This window comes from Marmota monax, unplaced genomic scaffold (genome assembly GCF_021218885.2).
Source record: "Marmota monax isolate L192 unplaced genomic scaffold, Marmota_monax_Labrador192_F-V1.1 WCK01_AAM20220418_F8-fsc00007, whole genome shotgun sequence".
NCBI lineage: Eukaryota > Metazoa > Chordata > Mammalia > Rodentia > Sciuridae > Marmota > Marmota monax.
The window spans coordinates 29,634,486-29,660,897 of record NW_026692781.1 but is presented as its reverse complement, the minus strand read 5'-3'; the positions used below and the strand labels follow the sequence as shown (position 1 = coordinate 29,660,897).

At 38.0% G+C, this 26,412-nt stretch overlaps 1 protein-coding gene across 4 annotated transcripts; it reads right to left on the bottom strand.

Moving 5' to 3' along the window:
• Positions 1–3,181: 3,181 nt before the first annotated feature.
• Positions 3,182–26,390, bottom strand: Coq10b (coenzyme Q10B). 4 transcript variants are annotated; one of them, XM_058580349.1, is made up of 6 exons: positions 26,210–26,298; positions 24,015–24,115; positions 15,795–15,944; positions 13,174–13,366; positions 7,706–7,807; positions 3,182–4,212 (listed from the first exon to the last, which is right to left on the bottom strand). In XM_058580349.1, the coding sequence occupies exons 3-6, from the start codon at positions 15,917–15,919 to the stop codon at positions 4,045–4,047; spliced, it is 588 nt and encodes a 195-aa protein (XP_058436332.1). In that variant the 5' UTR covers positions 15,920–15,944; positions 24,015–24,115; positions 26,210–26,298; the 3' UTR covers positions 3,182–4,044. The 4 variants fall into 4 exon arrangements, with proteins under 4 accessions (XP_058436332.1, XP_046303263.1, XP_046303264.1 ...); XM_046447307.2 differs by lacking the exon at positions 24,015–24,115 and having other exon boundaries at positions 26,210–26,390; XM_046447308.2 differs by lacking the exon at positions 24,015–24,115 and having other exon boundaries at positions 26,214–26,347.
• Between the last annotated feature and the right edge of the window lie 22 nt (positions 26,391–26,412).

Genomic DNA, 26,412 nt, shown 5'->3' with positions numbered 1-26,412 from the left:
TAATTAAATGTTTAGAAATCCTTAGGTTTGCAATACTTAAATGCTCAGGGAAATTTATTTTGCTAATTCCATATAGTATGTGAATATTTAAAGGAATGTTTAATTTTTAAAGTACAATAAATTCATAAGATTAATTAAGTATTAAGAACAAATAAAATTATTCTGCTCCCTGTTCCAAGAGAAAATATTAAAAAATGATTGGCCTCACAAACAAGGAACACATAAGGAATTCCTGGTCACTAAGGGAAAAGAGTAACAGCCAATACAGTGTAGTACTTAAGTGTTTGTGATGGGAAGAAAAACAAATAAATCTATTTAGAAAGACTGAGCCTGAGAAAAGAGAGCTAGAGTAAGGCAGAGAACTAAAAATAGATTAAGGGAGCACCTACACTGCAAACTTCGACTCTTGGCTCTTTTCTAACTGCTAAGTGTTTGAGTGCTTGTCCCCTCCAATCAACTATAAAACAATGACATATTCTGACACTACAAATTAAAAATCTAGCTCTCAGTCACCCTTTCTCAGAAAGCCGCAAAAGGATTTCCTTCAGCATTAAGGGAGTAAATAAAAATTTAAAAAGGCCAAAAGATTCAGGAAATAGGGGCCCAAAATTAGAGAGATGAAGGAAATCTTACAACGAGACTGCAGGAAATCCCTAAGATTACAGCTTAACAACATTCTAGAGGGCAACCAGTTCAGATTGGAGCAGGAAGATAAAGGCTTGGCTACAAATAATTGTGTACCTAACTAAAAGTGACTTGAACACTAGAAGTCTATTATCTCCCATAAGCAGAAGTGTAAAGTTGGTACTACAAGTTAGCCTCTGAAATAATTGGGTCCTCCCCATAGTAAAAAGTGGAAGATGTAGCCACAAACCTCAGGTCCTCAAACAGTAAAAAAAGAAAAAAACACCACCAAGGAAGAGAATTTCTAAGGTTCCTTCTACAAAGAGAATAATTTTACCAAGCAATCCCACTGCTATAATCTTCTAAGATACCACTGACCAGGTAAGTTTATAAAGTTGGTGATTTCTTTCCCCTTAAAATATGTGGCTGGGCATGGTGGTGCATGCATATAATCCCTGCAGCTCAGGAGGCTGAGACAGGAGGATCCTGAGTTCATTAATCAACTCAGTGAGACCCTGTCTCTAAATAAAATACAAAATAGGGATGGGGATGTGGCTTAGTGGTTGAGTGGCCCTGAGTTCAATCACTGGTAGTGGCCCCCCCCCCCCAAAAAAAAAAGAAAAAAAAAGATGGAAAGAACAGATGACAAATTTTAAATCAATAGGTCCTGGTCTCAAGATTGTTGGACCAGGTCAGGCAAACAGATACAGGAACCAGTGATGTGGGGGTTTTAACCTGTTTCTACCACTTCTTGTGACATCAGTCAAGGTTACTTAACCTCTCCATATCTCTTTCTTTGTACTGTATGTAAAATGGGGATAATAATAGAATGTATTTGAAAGAGTTACTATGTCTAACACATAGTACAAAAAAGTACACAAAACAAAACAAAAAAATTTTGGTAGTGGGAATTAAACCAATGGGTACTCTACCACTGAGCCATATCCCCAACCCTTTTTTTAAATTTTGAGATATGGGCTCACTAAATTGGCCCCAAACTTGCGATCCTCCTGCCTCAGCCTCCCAAGCAGCTGGGATTACAGGTGAGAACCACCACACACAGCATCAAAAAAACTTTAAGTGCCTAAAAACTTGAGTCCTGAAAATCTATGTGGGTAGCCCCATGAAATCCCAGAGATCTACACGTCGCAGTCTTCTGAACTCTTATTGTAGATGGGGTAGGAGAAATAAAGGGAAGTATCACAAAATTATCCTTTATGAGAGGCTGAGCCCAGAATTCCCTGGAGAATAACAATCAACTCTAGAACGATAACTCTGGCACTCTAAACTTGGGCATAAGTCTCAGGATTAGCATCCCTTTCAAATGACCATTGTGGTGCTGTATAAAGGAAACACCATAGTTAATCTAAGCAAGAAAACTACTAAAACCAACTCCTAGAACTTGAGAAATTAGATCAGGCAACTAAATTTAATCCCAAATTTAGAACATCCTTGAAATGCTACATGAACCAGTGAGCACCTGGACAAGGCTAAAACCAGTGCTGTCCTTTTTTCTCTCCTGTGCTTATCCTGCCCATGTCTAGGGAACCTCTTGGATCAAAGGAATAGTTAGATCAAAGCAACAGTTCAGTATTCCTGAGTTCCCTGACCAAAATGCCATTACATACTCTCATATTAGCCCAGTTACATCCCAATGACAGATTCTGAATCTAAAAGTTTACCTATGATACCATGTACAAGCAATGGTAAGATTTTATTTCCATCAAGAGAAAAAATCCAGTATAGGGCATATATGAATTTTAGTTTTGCAATTTAAGAAAAAGTCTGGGTTGGGTGCAGTGGAGCCCCCCCGTAACCAGCAGCTCAGGAGGCTCAAGCAGGAAGATCATAGGTTCAAAGCCAGCGTCAGCAACTTAGTGAGGCCCTAAGCAATTCAGTGACACCCTGTCTCTAAAAAGGGCTGTGGCTGTGGATCAGTGGTTAAGCACCCCTCTGTTTAATCCCTGGTACAAAAAAGAAAGAAAAATTGGGGGGGTTGGGAGTATAGCTGAGTGGCAAAACACTTGCCTATTACATGGGAGGCCCTGAGTTTAATGATTCCCAGCATCGCAAAAAAGAAAAGAAAAAAAAAGGTACATGATTATATGCAGACTACTTATTCTCTGGGAAGATTTCTCATCTATAAGTGGGAATATATTGTTTTACTTGTGTGACAGCACAGCAAAACTCCCATGTGAGTTCTTTACCACTATATATTCAGTGTCTTAGAGAAAGCAGGTACTCAAAAAAAGATTAACTGAACAAATTCATACACACTCACTTTAAATAAAAACATATTAGTGATTGTTGATCAAGAAAATAAACTTAGTAGCACTAACCTAACGCCAGAGGGTGGTGTGTATGGAGTGAAAAGAGTGATGGAGATCAGTATTGATTAACGGAAGACTGAATTTCACCCAGATTTTTCATAGTCTGTTCCTATAAAAGTATTTTTCTTATGAAATGCTATAACACTTCACTTTCAAACAATACAGTATAATATATACTTTGAAACAACATAGTAATATTTCAATAAACAAAATAACTGTACAAAAAATAGACAAATTAACTTTATTAAGTTACTACTTCAGTTCTTATATTGATTTGTTAAAAAAATATGTTTGGAATATATTACTGAAAGTGAATACATGCAATAAATAGAAAACAGGGATGCAAAGTGCTGGAGATATACCAACCAACTTATTTTCATCTGTTGCTTACTGTGGTAGACAGAATTTAACACGTGATTAGCATTATTGAAAGAGTAGACACAGAACCTGGGAGAAGGCTGCAAACTACTACTCAGTATCATAAAGCTCTGGACCACTTACCCAAACAAAACAAAACAACAAAACCAAACAAACACCTTCAGTGTTTACCTGGGAGCTAATCTCACAATAACAGTGAATTATCAACTACTACCCATATGAACAATCAAAGTTTTTCACTTTGAATATATGATGATTACTCAAATGGTCATATGGCAGGCCCTATAGCAATAAGTTACAAACACTCTGAATATAATAACTTAAACATGATATGTTTAATATATATTGAAGTGCTCCACAGAGGGAGTATTCTCAACTAATCTCTTTCAAGTAAGGTGATAATTAAAAGAATTAAATTTACACTTTCAACTTCCATACAGAAGAGTAATGTCAATATTCTGGCAGTAATGATGACATCCCATTATTATAAATGCAGAACCTGCTGATGTACACATTACTTTAAATTATACTTGATTGAAAAAATAATTCTATGTACAAGTGGGTCCATATTCTATGTGCAAATTTTCAATGGAGGTTTATAATCAAAGTTGGGTTTAGCAAATGCTTTCTGACTTCTGAAAATAAACCATGAAAGCACTTCCTAAAAGTGAACTAAAATTAAAAGTAGGTGACACCAGTTCTTTTTTTTTCTTTATGTGTGGTGAACTTCATGAAACATTAATTCCCGAGGTATACTTGTTTCTGGACCATACAGCTTACATGCTCTTCTTTCAAAGGCAGCTACCATCTGTTTTACAACTTCATCAAAAAACAGAGTAGCAAGCTGCGAGTGTAGAAGCGAGCGGAATTCAAAAGAAATCTGTAAGAAAATGTTAAAAATTGTTTTAGAAAAATCTTTCTTCTGCTAAATTTCCACTGAGGACAAGGTGTTTACACTGTGACCTGGGGATCTAAGGTAAAGTTGTGTAGGTATATAGAGGTGAGACTTTACCATCAGAAGAGGGAATCATCTTTATTGCATTATGCACAACTACTGGCAAAATAAATTTAACAAGGCCAATGCATCTCATTTCAGAGCTAACAGCCTACATCTGAATAAGCTGGAGAAGACTAGAAAAAGTTTTACTGTTCTTATTAATGTATACTTCTTGGATATATCCTACTTCACAAAAGGAATAAGGAAGGGAAGTGACTGTTCTCATAGGCATCATTCCAATGATAAATAGCAGCAAGGAGATCACCTGTGTGCACACATGCATGACTCAACCACAAAGCAGAAAGGGCAGGTGATTGACTCTTATTGAGTAGCCAGAATTCAATGCAAATGTTTGTTTGCTTTTGAATAAATTTTGTTTTAGTTGTAGATGACACAATACCTTTATTTTATTTATTTATTTTATGTGGTGCTGAGGATCAAATCCAATGCCTAACATGTGCTAAGCATCACTCTATCACTGAGCCACAACCCCAGCCCAAGGCAAATGTTTTGAGAAATATTTTTTGTATGTTTGTTTTTTAATTTTTTTGTGGTTGTAGATTGACAGAATGCCTTTATTTTATTTTTTATTTTTTTATGTGGTGCTAAGGATCAAACCCAGTGCCTCACACATGCTAGGTAAGTGCTCTGCTACTGAGCTACATACAGCCCCAGCCCGAGAAACAGTTTTTAAAAACGAACAAATGCCCTCTAGATTTTAAAATGTTTTAACTTTTCATCCTTTTCCCCCCCTAAGTACTGAGGATCAAACCCAGTGCCTCCATTGAGCTATGCTCTCAGCTCAAAGTTTCATTTTGAAATAATTTTATTTTTATAAAAAGGTTGCAAAACTGGTATAAAGAATCCCATGTATCCATACCGAGATTTCTCCCTCTTTCTAAAAAAATTTTTTTTGGTCTTAGTTGTAGTTGGACACAATATCTTTATTTTATTTATTTATTTTTATGTGGTGCTGAAGATCAAACCCAGCACACCTAGCACATACTAGGCGAGCACTTTACTGCTAAGCCACAACCCCAGTGCCCCTCCCCTCCTTTTTTGGTACCAGGGATTGTACTCATCAGGGGCACTCAGCCACTGAGCCACATCTGCATCCCTATTTTGTATTTTATTTAGAGACAGGGTCTCAGTAAGTTGCTTAGTGCCTCGCTTTTGCTGAGGCTGCCTTTGAACTTGCGAGCAATCCTTCTGCCTCCACCTCCTGAGCTGCTGGGATTACAAGCGTGAACTACCACTCCTGGACAGATTTTTTCCATCTTAATGTCCTACGTAACCACAGTATAACTGTCAAAATCAGGAAATTAACAGAGGGAATTCCTTGGAAAACTGGGAATGGAACCACCATTTGACCCAGCTCTATCCCACTCCTTGGTCTATACCCAAAACACTTAGAAACAGCATACTACAGGGACACAGTTACATCAATGTTTATAGCAGCACAATTCACAATAGCTAAACTGTGGAACCAACCTAGATGCCCTTCAATAGATGAATGAATAAAGAAAATGTGGTATATATACACAATAGAATATTACTCAGCAATGAAAGAGAATAAAATCATGGCATTTGCAGGTAAATGGATGAAGTTGGAGAATATAATGCTAAGTGAAGTAAGCCAATCCTAAAAAAACAAATGCCGAATGTTTTCTCCGCTATAAGGAGACTGATTCACAGTGGGGTTGGGAGCGGGAGCATGGGAAGATTAGACAAACTGTACATAGGGCAAAAAGGGGGAATAGGGCTGGGGTTGTGGCTCAGTGGTAGAGTGCTCGCCTAGCATGCACAAGGCATTGGGTTCAATCCTCAGCACCACATAAATGTAAAATAAAGATATTGTGTCCACCTAAAACCGAAAAATAAATTAAAAAGGGGGGGACAAGGGGGTTAAAAAAAGATGGTGGAATGAGATGGACATCACTACCCTAAGTACATGTATGAAAAAGACATGAATGGTGTGAATATACTTTGCATACAAGTAGAGAGATGAAAAATTGTACTCTACATATGTAATATGAATTGTAATACATTCTGCTGTCATATATAACAAAAACAATTTTTTTTAAATTAAAAAAAAATTTTAAAAAAAGGTCCACTTTTTTTTTTTTTTTTTTTTGTGTGTGTGTGTGTGTGGAGGGGACAGGGAGAGGTTGCTGGGGGCTGAACCCAGGACCTTGAGTACACTATGTCTACTAATGTTTTAATGAGAAAGAGCCCAAAACAAAAATAAAACAATTTAACCAAAATTATTACCATTTCTTTTTTGTTTGTTTATTTTGCAGTAATGAGGACTGAACCCAGAGCCTTTTGAATGGTAGGCAAGCAATCTACCACTGAGCTACAACCCTAGCTCACCACCACTGAGTACTGAACACAAACGTGCTTTATAACTGAGCTATCCCCATCCCATTTTTTGAGACAGGGTCCTACTAAGTTGCTGAGGCTGGCCTCAAGCTTACAATTATCCTGCCTCAGCCTCTTGAGTTGTTGGAATTGCAGATGTGTTCCACTGTACACTTGGATCACCAGCATAACTTAGCATTCAATGTCTGACTGGGCATGGTAGCACACACCTATAATTCTAGCAACTTGGAAAGCTGAAGCAAGAGGATTACAAGTTCTAGCCGAGCCTCAGCAACTTAGCAAGACCCTGTCTTAAAATTGAAAAAAAAAAAAAAAAGGTGGGGCAATGGCTGGGGATTTAGTTCAGTGGCAAATCACCCGAGTTCAGTCTGTAGCACCAAACAAACAAAAAGATTCAATGCCTGAGTTACTAAGTTGCAAGACAAAGAACAACTTATATTACCTGCTGCCAAAGAAATTTATAGTAGGCTTTAAGTTTTCTATTTTTAAGGTGATAAGAAGAAAATTATGAGTCCCTAGATTCTAAAATCAGAGTTTCTCCTTTATTCTTCATTTCTACATATAACATGCAATATATAGATTTAATTTGGTATCAATTTTAAATTGTTACTAAGTTTAAATGTTTTTAACTGATGTAGTAAATTCATGGCATGTGGAGCTTTTTGTTTGTTTTTTCTGCATTACGGGTGAGCAAACCCACCTCATGCATCCTAGACAAATGTTCTACCACTGAGCTACATCCTCAGCCCAGGCATATATCTTAAAATCGATGGATTTGTAAAACGTAGAAAAGAGAGAAAGAAATATTCACTGTTGCAAGATTAGAACAGAGAAAAAAATGTTCATAGCATTGGTGCAGCAAAATGTAATCAATACTCAGAAATTTGAGATTTTTAAAAAACTGAGTTTTGGTTATCTCTATGCATACAATATGACTTCAGTACTCACTTCACTTTATATGTGAAACAAATCAAGGACTTTTTGAGAAACTTACTGAAAAATCCAAGGTACAAGTTCTTGGGTAGCCAGGAAGACCTGGGCTAAAACGCCAAATGGTCTCCAAATGATTGAAAAGTTTCCCATCAGTACAGGATGCCTAGAATAAGACAAAAACAAAACAAAACAAAACAAACAAACAAACAAACAAACTACAGTTAAGTACCTTTTGGATTAATAAGAATCTACCATTTTTTTTTTCCAAAGAAAAAAATCTGATTTTTATAGGTCAGACCACAGGAGATGAAGATATTTAACAGCTTGATGCTAGGAAGGAACTTTTTAACCAAAATTAGTTATTTTCTTTTCTTTCAGAATCCCCAAGACTGCCAGTTTTTCTTTATTTCATAGCTATTACCCACTATACTACTTAGATTTCTCTCCTCTAGCAATAGAACAGGGAGTGATATTTTTGGAAGCTTATTTCCAGATCTACCACTTAAAAGGGATCCTGAAAAAGCTAAACTCTTGTACCATATTTCCTTGAAATGTAAAATAATACCTGCTGTATACCATTTCTACGAGATGGCAAAAATGGTTATAAGGTAACTGGTACAGTTAGAACAATTCTATAATTCTCTATTACCCAAATTTCTTTTGTTAATCATATTTAGTCTTTCCTTTTCTTCTTCTTCTTTATTATTATTATTATTATTATTATTGGTGGTATTGGGGATTTAACCCAGGGTTGCCCTATACCAATGAGTCATATCTCCAGTGCCTTTTTAATTTTTAAAAAATTCTTAATTTTCTAGTTGTAGATGGACACAATGTATGTATGTATGTATGTATGTATGTATTTTTATGTGGTGCTGAATATCAAACCAAGTTCCTCACACATGCAAGGCAGGCGCTCCACCACTGAGCTAGAGCCTCAGCCCTCCCCAGCTCCTTTGACACAGGGTCTTACTAAATTGCCCAGGCTGACCTCAAACTTGCAATAATCCTGCCTCAGTCTCCTGTGTAGCTGGGATTACAATATTGTGCCACCCCAACCAGTTCAGCTTTTTTACCTAAAACCCTCAGATGTTATTGGGCATTATTACACTAGTAAACAATTGACTTCAAGAATACCTATCACTTTCCTTTAGCAGCAGACTGTTTCCAAGTGTACAACTTCCTCCTCAGCTCTTTAGGCATATCCTGAAGTCAATAATCAAGCCTCTTTATCCCTTTTTCTTTGGTGATAGATTCCCCTCAAGAGTTTAGAAAGCCCTTCCCCTAAGGCTATAATCACTACAAAACACATTAGCAAAATCGGGACTTGCATAGATAAACTGTTTTTCCTCCAAGTATTTTTTTACTTTTTCTTTCCCAGTTGTAGCCCCTCTGAACAAAGAACACAGGACCATTTCTTTGACTAAATTCTGCATTTCTCCATAGATATTGGAGCCAAAGCAGAAATTCTTTTGCAGTTTCTAACTTTCTCTTCATCTACACACTCTTGAATGAATTATCATCATGAATTACCAGCCAGTAACATGGTAAAATTATTATTAAAAAGATCAATAGCACCCAAGCTAAAAAAGCATTTATGTGCTCCATTCACATGTTTATAAAAAGAAATGATAACATTATTTTAACTTGAAAAGTGGAAACTAGTGAATGTTAAAAATTCATATAGGGTTGGGGATCTAGCTCAGTGGTAAAGTACTTGCTCAGCATACATAAGGCCCTGTGTTCAACCTCCAGCACTGGGGAAAAAAAAAAAAAAGGAAAGAAAAAAATTAATTTTGACATATTAACATAATAATAATTAAAATACTATTAACTAATAAGTGAATTATGCTAAGTCACTGGAGAGAAGTAAATTTTTAGCCATACATGTATAATTCAATAACTGCCAACTCTCTAATTTTTAATACCAGTAAGTATCTACAATGAATGGTGGCATATATGTGTAGTCCCAGTTACTGGGGGGGCTGAGGCAGGAGTTCAAGGCTACTTGAGCAACACAGCAAATCTCTGTCTCAAAAAAAAAAAATGGGGCTGGGGTTGTGGCTCAGTGGTAAAGTGCTTGCCTAGCAGTGTGAGGCCCTGGGTTCGATCCTCAGCACTACATATGAATAAATAAAGTTAAAAATCCATTGGCAACTAAAAAAATTTTTTTAAAAAACTATAATGAAATCTTATTATTTCAGTAATTTAAGTTTAAGATAATACATTTTGGCTGGGCATGGTGGTGCACGCCTATAATCCTAGCTACTCGGGACATGAGACAGAAGGATGCCAAGTTCGAGGTAAGCCTGTGCAACTCAGTGAGACCCTGTTTCAAAATAAAAAGGGCTGAGGAAGTAGCTCAGTGGTAAAGCTCTCCTGGTTTCAATCCCCAGTACAGCAAAAAAACAGAAAAGATAACACATTTTGCCCTTCTTTATAATCACATAAGAAGCTTACAGGAAACTTAACACTGAAGGAAAAACAGCTGTTGGAAATACTCACTATAACACCTCCCCCCTCTGACTATTTTTATACAAAATATGGCAGTGTGCACTCACACCAATGATGTAGTCCAAGGACACATGGATTTTTACTGGTATTTTTTCACATGAATGATATTACCAAAGACCTTATCCCTAAGAGCAGAGATATTTAACACAGATGCACCTGTTATTATAATGACCTTCTACTGGTTGTTCAAAGTAAATTGACCAAGTCTGTCAAATACTCTAACCCAAACAAAATTTTTATATTGTAAACCAGGAAGTAAGATTATTTGAAATGTTTGTTGTCCCTGTTAAATCTGAAAACTTCCAAGGGCTTGTGACCATTATAGATTCATGTAGATTAGAATTACTGACATACTAAGTGATAGGCACATTTTAGTAAGTTAATAATTCATAGATATGTAACACGGCTTCTGTTGTTCCCTTGTTATAATGATTATTACTATATGTTACAAATATGTATTAGGTATTAAAATCTAACACCTGAACTGAAGGATAACTGAAAGCTAAGCACACACAATTCTGGGTTATTCTCAAGTATATCTTTGAAAATAAACTTGTATATAAAGTGACACAGCTTTTTATAATGGAAAAGTGTTTGGAATACAGTGTAATTCTTTTTTTTTTTTTTTGGTACTGAAGGTTGAATCAAAGGGCACTTTAAAACTGAGTGTTGGTCTGGGGATACAGTTCAGTTGGTAGAGTGCTTCCCTACCATGCACAAGGCCATGTGTTAAAAAAACAAAACAAAAAAAAAAAAAACAAACTGAGTGTCATCCCCACCTCTTTTATTTTTAGTTGTAGGTGGACACAATACGTTTATTTTATTTGTTTGTTTTTATGTGGTACCAGGGATCAAACCCAGTGCCTCACACATGCTAGGCAAGCGATCTTACCACTGAGCCACAACCCTGGCCCCATCCTCAACTCTTTGAGACAGAGTCTTGCTAAGTTGTTCAGTTTGGCCTCAAAGTTGTGATCCTCTTGCCGCAGCCTCCTGAGTTGTATGCAACTGTGCCCAGCTACGGTGTGAATTTTTTTAGGGTTATTAATCTTCTTAAGCTTCATAAAAGTTAGATAGCAATGATCATATAGGTTATTATGAAAATTTTAAAAAATCCATTCTCCTCAGATGTGCTGAAAATAACAGATGATTATGAACATCTCTGATCTTCAGGAGTCCAAGAATACAGGTAGTGATAGCTTCATATGAAAGGACTGATTGCCATAGTGTTTGTACTGAGGACACAGAGAGGAAAAAGACAGTGTCCCTTGGGGCTGGGGTTGTGGCTCAGTGGCAGAGTGCTTGCTTAGCATGTGTGAGGCACTGGGTTAGATTATCAGCACTGCATATAAATGATTAAAACAAAGATTCATTGACAACTAAAAATAGAGTCCCTTCCCTCAAGTTCTTCAATCTTGTCCAAAAAATCCAGTGGAAAAAATATGACAGAGAAATAAAGTACATACAAAGCCCAGAAGAATCACTGAGGTAGGACTGATGATTTACATGAAAAGAAAGGGAGCATATAACACTAGACAGCTGGAATTTGAAGGATTAATAGGCAAGGAGAGAAGTACATTGCAGGTAGAGGAGTGAACAATATGCCAAAACACATGGCTGTGGAACAAGTACTATTTGGTGCAATCATGGAACTTTAAGATATGTGGTATACCTGAAAATTAAGGGGAGGGGGCCCCCGTGCAATGATAAAGAGATTGACTTTATCCTGTATATTTTAAGAAGCCAGAGAAGGTAAGAAAGTCAGAGGATAGAGTGGTTAGGTTTTTTTTTTTTTTTTTAAGAGTTCTTTATTTAGATGCTGCATAAAATATTAACATTTAAGTTATAAGAGCTTGAAATGGTAAGAGATTGAGGTCAGAGAACAATAAAAATTTAAGATTATAATTCACCGATTTTGGACAAACTAAAGTGTTAGCTCTTTGACTCTAGGCAAGTTATCTAACTCTTCCAAGCCTTAATTTGCTCTAGGAGATAAGGAATAATAAGATTTGACCCTCAAAAGGCTGTTGTAAGAATTAAAAGAGCAATTAAAGCATTAAGAGCTCAGTAAAGGGGCTGGGGCTGGGGCTCAGTGGTAGTGCACTTGCCTGGCATGTGTGAGGCACTGGGTTCGATCCTCAGCACCACACAAAAATAAAAGTATTGTGTCCATCCACAACTAAAAAAAAAAATATTTAAAAAAAATTAAAATAAAATAAAAGGCCATTAGCTAGGCACAGTGACATATGCCTGTAATCCCAGCTACTTAGGAGGCTGAAGCAGGCAGAAAACAAGTTCAAAGCCAGTGTGGGTGACCAGGGGACCCTGTCTGAAAAATAAAACATAAAAAGAGTTGGAGTGTAGCTCAGTGGTAGAGCACTCCTGGGTTCTGAAAAACAGAAAAAAAAAAAAAAAAAAAAAAAAGCTTTGGCCAGTACAAGGTAAGAATTTGAAAGAAATGAAGTATTACTCCATGGAATTCTCCATTTTTTAATTTTTTAAGTCTAGGTTTCTTTTTTTTTCCCCCCAAGTGTATCCTTCTCTGAAAAGGGTAAGATGATTAGTACAAGGTAACAGGAGCTGGCATTTCAATTCCTGTTACATGGCAGGAGGACCTCAACAATGTTAATATTCCCCACATTTGTATCTTTTCTACCTTTCCTCATCTTCTACCACTTTTCATTCTTTAACTTAAAAAAAAAATACTTATTAAAATTTCCCCCAGTATTCAAAATATATATTTTTAAATAGTACAAAGATTAAATTAAAATATTTCTCACTTGTATAACCCAAGTGATCTTTCCTAAGTGGCTAGACCTCAACAGAAAAAAGAAAAAAAAGGAAAAGGATAATGCTAACATTGCATATAAAATAGCACAATTAGGAGATAAAATAAATGGTTCATTACCTCTCCTCCTGGTTTAGAGACACCCTTTTATGCTTTAAGACATTAAACTATTTGGTATTGTTTGGGGAAACAGAAAAAAACAAACAAACAAAAAACAGAGCTATTACCTTTACCAAATGTGGTTTCACCAAGGTTACTACTGATGTGTATCGCTCCAGCACAGGTGGAAATCCAATTTCTAATCGTGTTTTACAATACCCAGATCTCTTTGATATTATATCTGATTTTTTGCACCAAGGAACGAAATGCTTGTAATCCTCCATTTCTGATACTACATCATACATTTCCTGCATCGAATATCTTTTAAAAAAAGATGAGGGGTGTTAACTGCTTATTATATATGATATATGTACATTTAAAATTGAACATGAAAAAACTTACTCATAAATAATTTTTCACGTATGTTGAACCATACTATAGAATGAATGACTTCAAAACACAGAAATTAGAAGGGCTCTACATAGACACATACAGCAGAGGTCACAATATAGTGGCTCATAGGTTGAATTTGGCTGTAGATGTGTTTTTTCAATTTTTCACTAGTTGCCAGTACTTAAAAACTCAGACTTTATAGTAAAACAACAACAACAAAACTTTAAAATTGAAAAGTCTTGCAGCCACTATATCCACATCGTTGCATAATATGAACTGGTCTGAGATGACTAATAATCCCTTACTGGAGCCAGGAATTTCACTTTCAGCAATTTAACACTCAAAAATAATGTACAAAACAAAGATGTTTACTTCAATATTGATGTGAAAGGGTGGAAAAAAATGGAAGCAACCCAAATCTTTGTCAGTACATAGATATCAACAAATGTTTAATAAATCATGCTAGGTAAGGTAGTGTATGGCTATAATCCCAGCTACTCAGGAGGCTGAAGTACAAGGATCACAAGTTTGAGGTAGGCTTGGGCAACTTAGTAAGACCCTGTCTCAAAATAAAATTTAAAAAGGGGATGGGAATATACAGCTCAGTGGTTGAGCACTTGCATTGCATGTGCAAAGCCCAGGGTTCAATTCCCAATACTGCTAAGTTAGTAAGTAAAAAAACAAAAAAGTAAATGTTTAATGAATCATAATAAAAGATTACTATGGGACTCTATACTGGTTGCTTTAAAATTTTGGTCAAATATATATTTTAAGGCACAGTTTACAGCATGTTATTAATGAGAAAAGCACATTATAAAGCAAAATATCTACAACTAACAAAAAAGTATACAAATACACTGTGTTCCTCAATTTAAACTTACTTAATATTTGTTTTTTCCTAAAAATAACTGTCAATAGTTGTCAAATGAATACATTTAAAAAGTGCTGGAAGGATATAACAATTAACATCAACTCAGAGAAAAAAAGGAAGGTTAAAATAGACCAATTCCTTAGACTACATGCTTCCATGTTATTATTTTTATATAAGCAGGTAATACTGTTGCAATTTTAGAAAGAAAAATGAACTATTTTAGAATACCCCCCAAAAAAAAAAAGCCTATTGTTTAGTTCTTGTTGTTTTTGTTTAGAGTAATGGGTATTAAATCCAGGGGCACTTTACTACTGAGCTATACTCTAGTCTTTGAAATTTTGAGATTGGGTCATGCTAATTTGCTCAGGCTGGCCTCCTGCCTCAGTCTCCCAGGTAGCTGGGATTATAGGCATGCAATACCACTTCTGGCTCCTGTTCTTTTTATGAATCAGCATAACCTCCTAATACCAAAAGCTAATAAAAGAGCATGAAAAGAAAATTACATACCAACATCCCTTATAAGTAGTGAGGCAAACACTCCGAAGAAAAATATCAACAAACAGAATCCGAAATATATTATAAAGATATAATGATCAAATGCAACTAATTGAGGGATATATGAATAATATAAAGAATTTTACAATTATAATCACATTCATTGCAAAAAAGGAAAAACTATATGATTAATTCCATAGATCATAAAATACCCGAAGCAAGTCTATTAGAGTAAGAAATAATACAAAGATGCTACATTATGTACCACTGTTCTGAAAATATTAGCTAAAACATCCAATCAGAGCATGAAATATAAAACATATGTGCTGAAAAATTAACCAAATTTATCGACTGGTAGATGATACAAACATCAATTCAGAAGAAGCAATTCAAAATTTAGTAAGGTGGCCTGTTAGGAAATAATTAGAAACCAATAGCTTTCCTATATTAATCAAAACCAGTAAGAAAACACTAGCATAGCAATAGAAAATATGTAGAAATAAATTTTACAAAAATATCTCAGGGCTTAAATAAAAAAACAAACAGCAAAACTCCATTGTCACATATAAAATACAACCTGAATAATAAGCCAGATATATAGTACTTTTGCTTATAAAGACTCAACACTGTTAATATATGATTCACCCCAAAATGATATAGTAATTTAAAAAATCACAACCTAAATCACAAAAAAAGTGTTTTTGGAAGCAACCGAATTTAAGCCTTTCTTTGTTTAAACTCTCTTGAGAATTGCCAAAAATATAACATACAGAAACGCAGGTCATAAATTATTTTCATTTTATGTCAAGGCTTAAATCTGTCTTATAATCACTCAATAACAAATATTTATAAAACTGCAAGGGGCAATGGAAAAATCAATATAAAAAAGCAGTTTAGTCTAAGAAAATAATTTGGAAAGAAAGAGGCACAATACTTTATAAAAAAAACTATGAATGTGTTCTTTTAGTAGAATTATTATTATATACAAACCCTATAATTCTTCTCTCTGAATATTCTTTTCTTTTGTTTATTAAGGGTGAAGCAATTTTGAAGAAAGTTCTTGAATATATCTCCTTAGGCAAAACTGAGTTATGTAATGGAAGAGTTCTGCTCATCAGTATACCACAGGAAGCTAAATATCTAAAAAGACAAAAATCATCCAATTTAGATTGACAGTAAAAATTAAGAGGAAGCACAAATTATAGAGACTGTAAAAAGTATTTCTTAAGACTTTGTAATTTTAGAGTAAAAAAACGATACACACACACACACACACACATGCACACAGAGGCATAGATAAAAATAAATCTTTGTTTTTCTACTGGGGATCCAAGGGAGCTTTACCACTGAACATCATCCCTAGTCCTTTTCTGCTTATTTTTGAGACAGGGTCTTGCTAAGTTGTTGTTCCATACTCCTGCTTCAGCCTCTCCAGTCACTGAAGTTACAGGCATGTGCCACTATTGCCTGGCTGCCTCGACCAGCGTGGCCAAACTAGCAGGTTCCTGCGAGGGGCAATGGGAGAATGGAAGAAATAGAGTCAACAAATGCAGATCTTGAAGATAAAGCTGGAGTTGGATGGAGCGCTACTCTCTGATGGAGAAGCAGGTCTAAAGAATTACACCAGCAATCTTTATTATATATTTATATCTCTCTAAATCAGATTAAAGACTATGCAAGCATTATTCTTTGTATTCATGAAAGTTAGAGTTAGCAACAGTATGTGGCTATTTCCTCGTTACTGTGCAATGTTAGGAGCACTGTGCAGCTCTCAAGAAAGTGCACTGTTTAAAGTTACTAATTCCGGGCAGATTCAGGGGCAGTGGAACTGGTGAAACATTGTGGTTATCTTAGCAAGGAAGTTCCTTCGTTCCCAGGAGCTGCTGTACCTGGGAATAAGGCAGAGGCTGATAAAACTCTAGCATGGAAGACATCTCCATAGCAACTGGGCATCCTATGCCTTTGCACAGAAACTTTCTCAGTCATCAAGTATGTCACAGCCATGAAGTCATCAGGGGACCCCAATCTCAGACACTGGTCTCCCAGACACTGTCACTGCTTTCCACACCTGGCCAGAAAAATAAAGCTTCTTAAGCACCATTAAGAAAACTAAAAATAGCTGGGACACCAGGCTCACACCTGTAACCCCAGCCACTTTCGAGGCTGGGGCAGGAGGATCACAAGTTTGAGGCTAGTCTCAACAACTCAGTGAAGTCCTTATGCCACTTAGTAAGACCCTGTCTCAAAACATAAAGAGGGGTGGGAATGTGGCTCATTGGTTAAGCACCCATGGGTTCAATCCCAAGTACAAAAAAAAGAAAGAAAAGAAAACCAAAAACAACAGCTTTAAAGTTAGATTAGAAACTTCTGGCACAAAAAGTATCTCTTTCCAGAAAAGAAATATCTTGTTCACCTAGCTATTTTAACTTTCCCTAATATGAATATCGCACATCTATTATATACTGCTTATATACTACTTATATATTCATTATCAATTCACATACTTACTGAGCTCCTATTCTGTTAGACTGTAGTAGTCACTAAGGATTTGATGGTAAAAGAACAAATAAGAACCTTATGAAGATTATATTCTAGTTGAGGATTCAAAACAAGTACCAGAAAAGAGCTGAGCATGCGTTGTACACCTGTAGTCCTCCTGTACTCAGGAGGTGGAGATCAAAAGATTATTTGAGCACAAAAGTTTGAGACCAGCCTGAGCCACACAGTGAGACCCCAAGACCCCATCTCCAAAAACGAAAAGGAAAAAAAAAAAAGTACTAGAAAAGAAAGCGGGGTAGAGGGCCAGGGTTGTGGCCCAGTGGTAGAGCACTTGCTGAGTATACGTGAGACACTGGGTTCAATCCTCGCACCACACAAAATAAACAAAATAAAGATACTGTGTCCATCTACAACTAAAAAATTATCAGAAAGAAAAAGAAAGTGGTAGAGACATCTAATGAGCACCTCAGGACCTCCTTTGGACAGGGTATCCTAGGAAGCCCTCTGAAGTTCTATTTCAGCTAAGATAGAATACAAAAGGAGTTTGCAGAGAAAGAAAAGAGGTAATTTGGTACATAACAAATGTGTGTACAAATATGAATATGCAAAGGTATTTTCCTGTGTGTGTGTGTGTATGGGGGGGAGGGATAGGTAACACTACTATAGCATTCTGGGCTACAGGGAAAGAGTTTGGCAGTGTCAAGAGTTGAAAAGAGACTAATCCTTTAGAAGCAGTATAGATGCCAAGAGAGTAGCAAGAAATAATGTTGGAGACAGTAGTTGGATCATGGTGCATATTGCTGGCCAAGAAAAAGCAATTTACAAAAAACTGAAAAAAATTTTTGAGGAAAGGGTTCCTGGGGATTGAACCCAGGGACTTTACCACTGAGCTAAACCCACCATACCTGGATGAAATTTTTCTTAATGAGAAGCTGTTGAAGAGCTTCAAGTATGAGAGTGATATTTCAATGGGCACAGTGGCATACAACTGTAATCCCAGCAACTCAGGAGGCTGGGGCAGGAAGATTGCAAGTTCAAGGTTAGCCTGGGCAATTTAGTCTCAAAATAAAAACTATAAGGTCTGGACATGGGGCAGGGGTTGTGACTCAGCAGTAAAGTGCTCGCCTAGTACATGCGAGGCCCTGGGTTCAACCCTCAGCACCACATAAAAATAAATAAATAAAATAAAGGTATATAAAAATGAAGGGCTGGACATGTACTTCTGTGATAAAATGACCCTGTATTAAATCCCAGTACCAGCAGAGGAGGAAAAAAGTGATATTTCATTAAATCAAATCTTTAAATTACTATTATTATTATTTTTGGTACTAGGGATTGAACCCAGGGGCACTTAACCAATGAGCCATATCCACAGCCCTTTTTTATTTTTTGAGACAGGGTTTCACTAAGTTTCTTAGGCCTCTCTAAATCGCTGAGGCTGGCTTTGAACTTGCAATCCTTCTGTCTTGGCCTCACGAGCCTCTGGGAATATAGGCATGCACCACCATGCCTGGCAAATTACTTTTTAAAAAGGGAAATAGGGTAGCTGTTATGGCTTTAGATATGAAGTGTCACCCAAATGCTCCCGTTATTAATGCAGGGATATTTGGAGATGAAACGACCAGATTATGAGAGCTATAACCTGATTAGTTCTTCCTAGTTTGAAAGGACTGACTTGTTGGGAACTGTGGGCAGGTGGGGCATGATTGGAGGAAGTGGTCCACCAGGGGTGTGCCCGGAAGGATTCATCTTCACTGCAGCCCCTTCCCCCTTCCCTTTCTCTGCTTCCTGATACTGCCATGAGCTGAGGAGTTTTTCTCCACAGGGTCTTTTGGCCATGATGTTCCACACCTCACTGTGGGCCCAGAGCAGTGGACTCTACTAACCATAGAACTATGAGGCAAAATTAACTTTTCCACCTCTTAAGTGTTCTTGTTGGGTGTTCTTGTCACAGTTATGCAAAGTCAGCTAAAACAGAAATTGATATCAAGAGTGAGGATGTTACTCTGATTAACTTGATCATGTGATTCAGAAGCAGTTGGAAATGATTTGTGGGAGGAGTTTTGAAAAGTTTGGTGATGCAGGCTGGAAAAACCCTAGAATGTTGTAGCAAAGCTTTTTAATTTTTATTTTATTTCATTTTTTTGGTACCAGGGATTGAACCTGGGGAACTTAATCAATGAACCACATCTCCAGCCCTTTTTGGTTTTTATTTTGAGACAGGGTCTTGCTAAGTTGCTGAGGCTGACTTTGTACTTATGATCTTCCTACATCAACCTACTAAGCTACCAGGATTACAGGCATGCACCATCATACCTAGCTGCAGTGGAGCTTAATGAGCAATTCTGGTGGGAACTCAGAAAACCAGAATGCCAACAGAATTAAGAACTGTGCTCAAAAAAATAAAAATAAAAAGAACAACAAAAACTATTTAAAAAAGAAAAAAAACCCCAAAACAAACAAAAAAAGGACTGTGCTCATGAGATTTCAGAGGGGAACAAGTACTCTTCTGGGAATGCAATTGGAGACCACTTACATTATACTCTGGCAAGACTTGCCTACATACTGCCCATGTCCTAAGACTTTCGGTGAAGCTGGAGTTAACGGTAATAGGACTAATTTGCAGAGGAAATGTCAAAGCAGCACAGCATTCAGGAGATGGCATGGATATTGCTATCAGTTTTTAGACAGGTATGCTGTGAGAATCAGGAACAGAAAGCAGAGCTGATGGGCTGGTGATGTAGTTCGGTGGTAGAGTGATTCCTTAGTATGTGTGGGCTCTGGTTTTGATCCCCGGAAAAACACACACACACACACACAGAGGAAGGAAAACAAGGCAGAGTTGAAGATTTCGAAAACTTGCAGAAAAAACTTTCAGTTATACCAGAAAAATACTTAGATACCTAGGACCAAGGATAATATATGGTTGTTAACAAGATTAACAAGCCACTAGGGTGTTAAGTACTTCACCGAGACAATAGAAAAGGTGGCTTGAGGGCATCTTAGAAATTTGCAAGACCACACCCACTATAGGCTCCATAGTATAGAAGGTAAAATTCCTTTGAGAAGATATCATGGGGTGCCCAACATATACAAAGGAGCCTAGCAAGGTGTTTCACCCTGTTCAGCTACCCAGACACTGAGAGACCATAGAGCCATAATTTCAGAGGGCCCAGCTCTTGAGCAAGCTTCAGCAGACCTTGGTGTCATCACATGGTGCTAGTTCTACAGGAATACAAGATGCTGGAGTTGTGGGGTTATAAGGTTTCCACTATAATTTTAAAAGAAGGGTTGAGAGGCCAGGTAAAGTACAGTAGTGATAAGGGGCAGGCTGATGCAATTGATGGAAACATGAGGTTAAGAGAAGAATTCTATAATATGTGCCCACTATGCTGACCCTTACATGCCGTCTTTTCTTTTCTTTTTTTTTTTTTTTTTGGTACCGGAGATTGAACTCAGGGGTACCCAACCACTGAGCCACATCCCTAGCCCTATTTTGAATTTTAATATTTAGAGACAGGTGTCTCACTGAGTTGCTTAGTGCCTTGCCATTGCTGAGGCTGGCTTTGAACTCTCGATTCTCCTGTGAGCCTTCCAAGGCCCTGGGATTACAGGCGTGTACTTCCATGCCCACCCGGCTCATGCTTTCTTTTCTAAGAAGCAATTTACCTACAGCCCTATCCAACTTAAGTGGGCAGGATATGTCACATTTCTCAGCAAACTATCTGTTATCTGCAGGAGAAATGCAGGCCTAAAATAATGTTGATAAGAGGAAGCCAAGTTACCCTCAAGGAGGAGCTTTTGTGACCCTTTTCACAGATCAGATCATGGAACTTATTATTATCCTTATCAGAGAGATAAGGATAATTCTTCCTAACCATAAGCTCTATAAGAATGTAAGAATGTATGGCTAAAGATCAATTAAAACCAGTCAGCATGGACCAGTGACCTAGAGTTATTGTAGCAATAGGAACTTAAAAGTCTCAAATCATTCTGCTGTCAGTCAAAAGTCAGGAGGTGGACCTGGGTGAGAACCTCTGGAAACTTCTCTGGGACCCCCAATAAAACTGGAAAGTGTAGGAGAAGCACACTGTCCCTCACTCCCTTCAGAGTGTCCCCTTTCCCTTTTCCAGTCCCTTCGATAAACTCAAGCCTGTTATTCTAAGCAATATATCTGAAATCTTTCTGACTTGGAGTGGGTGGGATCCTTCATACTACCTCAGTTTCTAGTAATGCTATCAGATTATCTCTTCTCACTTAAATAAATCCCACTCTGTTCAGTCTTCATTATTGACAATGGATTTTACTCTTTAAATTTGCCAGGTAAGAATACTGAAGGAAATTGGTAAGGCCTACAGACTGCACAAACCTCATCTGCCAGCAGAAGCAGGGAATCTAGTTTCATCTCAAAACTCTGGTTTCAGTAGAGTCAGAATCCCAAGGCTGGGGATATAGCGCAGTTGGTAGAGTGCTTGCCTTGCATGCATAAGGCCCTGGGTTCAACATCCAGCACCAATACACATACACACACACACACACACACACACACACAAGAATCCCTACAGGCTGTCCCGAAGGCAGCAATGTGTAAAGCTGTGAAAGTGAAGCCAAAACTGGAATGGAGACCCCAGAAATTTAGAAATGCCAATAATGTGGACTGTCTGCCAAGAAGAGCTGCTGGCGCCAAGCTGAAAGACAGCACTTGGCTGCAACCAGCAAGGCCAAAGGGGCGAGGCCACCCAAACCCTTGGGAAACCATCTCTTGTCACCATGTGCCCCAGATACTCAAGGTAGAACTATAAAAACTGTTTGCCCGGCTGGGATTAGGTCTTGTTTTGGCCCCATTCCTTCTTTCTTTCTTTTGGTACAGGGTACTTAACCACTGAGCTATATCCCCAGCCCTTTTTATTTTGACATAGGCCCTTGCTAAATTGCTTAGGGCCTAAGTTTGCTGAGGCTGGCTTTGAACTTTTGATCCTCCACTTGCCTTACCCTCTCGAAATCACGGGGATTACAGGCATGCCCACCACCATTCCTTTTATCTGTCTTTTATCTCTCCCTTTCAGAATGGGAATGTTTACCTGGTGCCACTGTATATTGAATTTATGTAACTTGCTTTTGATATTTACAGGGATTCATAGCCAAGAGTGCCTTGTGTCTCACAGGAGACTTAGGACTTGAGCTTTTGGGTAATACTAAAACTGTTAAGACTATAGGCTCTTGGAGATGAATTAAAAGCATTTTTTTATTGTGAAATGAACATGATCTTTTGGGGGCAAGAGTGGAATATTATGGTTTGGATATGATACCCCCCCCCCAAAGCTCCTGTGTTAATGCAGAAATAGTCAACTAGATTATGAGAGCTGTAACCTTATCAGCTCATTCTAGTTTGAATGGACTGACTAGGTGGTAACTATGGGCTGGTATACATGACTGGAGGAGGTGGATCACTGGGGTGTGTGCCCTGGAAGGGGCTCATCTTCCCTGCTGTCCTTTCCAACTTCCCTCTCTCTGCTTCCTGACCTTGCTATGAGCAAGCAGCTTTCCTTCAAAGATCCCTTTGGCCATGATGCTCTACTTCATTTTGGCCCCAAGCAGTATCCTCCATTGACCATTGAATGAACCATGAGGCAAAATAAACTTTTCCTCCTCTAAGTTGTCCCTGGTCAGGTATTTGATCACGGCATCACAAAGCTGGCTAAAACAGTGGCCTTGTGAAATCTCATGTTATTATATATAATATTTGATATAGGCAAAGTATAATTGATACATAAATAAAATTTCTTGAAGGACACTGAGACCCTACAATTTAGCTGAGGTGGAGGAGAAAACCTGAAAGATATAAAGAATTAGGAACAGTTGAAGAAATTGGGAATATTCAGCCAGAAGTTAAAGGATACCTGAGAATATGGCTTCAAAATGCAAAAAACAGCCCAACTAATAAAAGGAGACCAAATTTGGGCTCTATAATACCAAAAAAAAAAAAAAAAAAAAAAAAATTAAACAATTAGTTGATTATAAAAACTGAAAGGGGGCTGGGAATTTAGCTCAGTGTTAGCATGTTTGTCTCACACACACAGAACTTGGATTCAATTCCTAGCACCACACACACACACAATTTGAATGGGCTTAATGTAAGGTTCTTGCTTAGCATATGGATGGCCATCTTAAGTGACAGTCACCATTTTAAGAAAAATTTCACTTTCCTATCCAAGAGCATTTCTGAGAAAGGCTCACCACTCTCTCATATCAACCCCACCCTTAACCGCCTGCATCAGGACCCACCAGGCTCTAATCTCTGAGCCTGCCCCATAAAAGCCTTGATCCCCAAGTCTGTTTTGCCTCTCTCCATCTATGGAGAGATGGCCTTTATTTGTCAGCTCTGACAAATAAACTCTCATGTGTATCTCTGCCTGGTCTCTTTCATTTCTCGCTCACCAGTCTCACGTTTCTTTGCTTTCCTTTCACTTATTCTACATGTAATAGAGGTCAATAAAAAAGGTCAAGCTAAATGCTGCATGACTATTTGTTAAAACGTAATGGAAAAGGGCTGGGGTTGTAGTTCAGTGGTAGAGCACTTGCATAGCATGTGTGAGGCACTGGGTTCAATCCTTAGCACCACATAAAAACAAATAAATAAAATAAAGGTATTGTGTCCATTTACAACTAAAAGAAAAAAAAAATTTTTTTTAATGTAATGGTGGTGCATACCTATAACTCCAGAGGCTTGGGAAGCTGAGGCAGGAGGATCTTGAGTTCAAAGCCAGCCTCAGCAACAGCAAGATGCTAAGCAACTCAGTGAGACCCTGTCTCTAAATAAAATACAAAATAGTGCTGGGGAGGTGGCTCAGTGGTTGAGTGCCCCTGAAATCAATCCCTGGCACCCCCCCCCCCCAAAATAAGTCACATACACAAAAAATTATTTCTGGATTTGTTAGCTATATTGATTATAAAAGCTAAATTTAACATACAAAATGTACCAGTTATAACAGTTTCATCTACTTTTCCCCACTTCTTCCACTCCATAGATACCATGTTATTTATTATTGGAGGCTAATTATGTGGCAGATACTGTTAAAATTAACAATTTTCTGATAAATCAGTATCAGAAAAAGTAGGTTGAGAAAAGTTTATTTTTAAAAATATAGTAGACCTGAAGCTGGGATTATAGCTCAGTGATAGAGCACTTGCCTTGCACATGTGAGGCACTGGGTTTGATCCTCAACACCATATAAAAATATAAAATAAATAAAGATATTGTATCCATCTTTAAAAAAAAAAAAAAAAGATAATAGACCTGCAGATGTAGCTCAGTGGTAGAGTGCTTGCCTAGCCGGTGCCAGGCCTTAGGAGATTCACCTCCCCACAAAGAAAAGAAAAAGGATAAAGAAGAAAAAAGAAAGACCTTCACTTCTAAAGAGATAAATTGAATAAGTGTCTGGTTGACTGGAAAGCTTTCTTTCCACTGCATACAGTTTTGTATCAATTCATATATGGTTCCCCAGCACCCCAAATTTTTTGGGTTTAAAGCAAACTAATATAGATTTCCTGGTCAGTGTTCATGCTATGGTTCAGTGCCCTGGCATGCACCACGTGCCTTCTTTCAATACTACTCTCTCAAATACTCTATTATAAAGGCCAAAATCTATGTTAATGTAACACTTTTATTTGCAAACCAATATTTTTAAGAGTAACACAAACAGATCTAAAATATTGTTATTCTGTTTAGAAATACTTTTTGAGATTATTTCCTAAAGCAGGAGTAAATAATATCTGATTTTACTTGTTTATCCAATTTGTTTAAAAGGATTTGGAAGTGTGCCGCTGTTACTTCTTTAGATTCTTCTTTGAATCTAAATGGCCTGGGGCTAGGCCAGATTTGTGCTCTCTCACTGTATACATATTTTAAACACTAATTTTCCTCATACTGTCTACATTTTTTAAACACCAATTTCGAGAAAAATTATACACAATGTTATTAGTAAAAAGGAAACTAGTAGGGGCTGGGGTTGTGTCTCAGCGGTAGAGTGCTAGCTTAGCACCACATAAAAATAAATAAATAAAATAAAAGTATTGTGTCCAACTACAACTAAAAAAGAATTTTTTTAAAAAAGGAAACTATTAAAAAATATGGTATCCTTCATTTCTCCACCTCCATCTCCATTCCAACCTCTCCATAAAGGAACCAACCAGGAAAATCGAAGACAGACTCTGATACAAGGTTACAAGACCTCTAAGTTACAGCGGAATGGGGAAGGAAACAAAAAATAAAACAGGTCCTTCGTTGGCTACATTTAGTTTTTATAAATACCAAATAGTGGGGGCAAAAAAACTCCACCCAAACTGGAAAAGCGCCTCTGAACACCTGGCACTCAGGAGGAACAGAAGGGGAGCTCATCGCCAGGCCACAAACTCCCAAATCCCCAGCAGCGAGCAACCCTTCCGCGCAAATGCTTTTTGTCTTACTAGTTGGGGTGTTTCCGGGACACTAGGGTCTCATCCAGGGTCTCGCGCCTGCGATGCTAGTCCTCTATCACTGAGCTAGACTCCGAGAGCCCGGGGCAAAACAAAAACTTTCCGACCGCCACAGCAACAGGTCATAGGGAAGGAGATCGGAAGAGCCCCAAACACCTGTGGCTGAACTGCTTTATCAGATGCGTCCACAGTCGTTGCGCTAATGCCTCACCACCTACCGGGAGGGTAGCCAATCGCCCAGAGACTGAACTACCTAGACAGCAGGCCAGCCTCGGGCGCTGCGCCAGAGTCCCTCAAATGCCGACACTTCTCCAGAGACAAGGGAAACGCGCCGGGTTCGGCTCCTCCTCACCCCCAAATTTCCCTGTCTCGCCACTCAGCAGGTCCAGGAGTAAAACTGCTCTCGTCCCCGCGCCCCCATTGTTTATTACCTACTATTCCGCGCTGACCCTTGCGCTGGGACTGCGGCTGACGTCCCCAACCTCGGACGGCACTCCGAGACTACCCTTGTAAAGGCCTTCTGACCAGCTCGAGCTGCCATGATCGTCTCTCCGAAGCCGGTCGCAAACACCGGGCCAAGTCCGCGGCACCGCCCTCAAGCCGGGCGGGAGGACCAACTCCAGGGCCTCCCAGC

Bases quoted from the DNA above. Each gene is read 5' to 3' on its own strand.
- Coq10b (XM_046447307.2), bottom strand. From the start codon at position 26,319: ATGGCAGCTCGAGCTGGTCAGAAGGCCTTTACAAGGGTAGTCTCGGAG. The intron at 15,945-26,209 runs GTAATAAACAAT...TTGTCTTTTTAG, and splicing joins GGGTCAGCGCGGAATAGTAG to ATATTTAGCTTCCTGTGGTA. The intron at 4,213-7,705 runs GTAAGTTTCTCA...ATTTTCTTACAG, and splicing joins CTTGTACCTTGGATTTTTCA to ATTTCTTTTGAATTCCGCTC.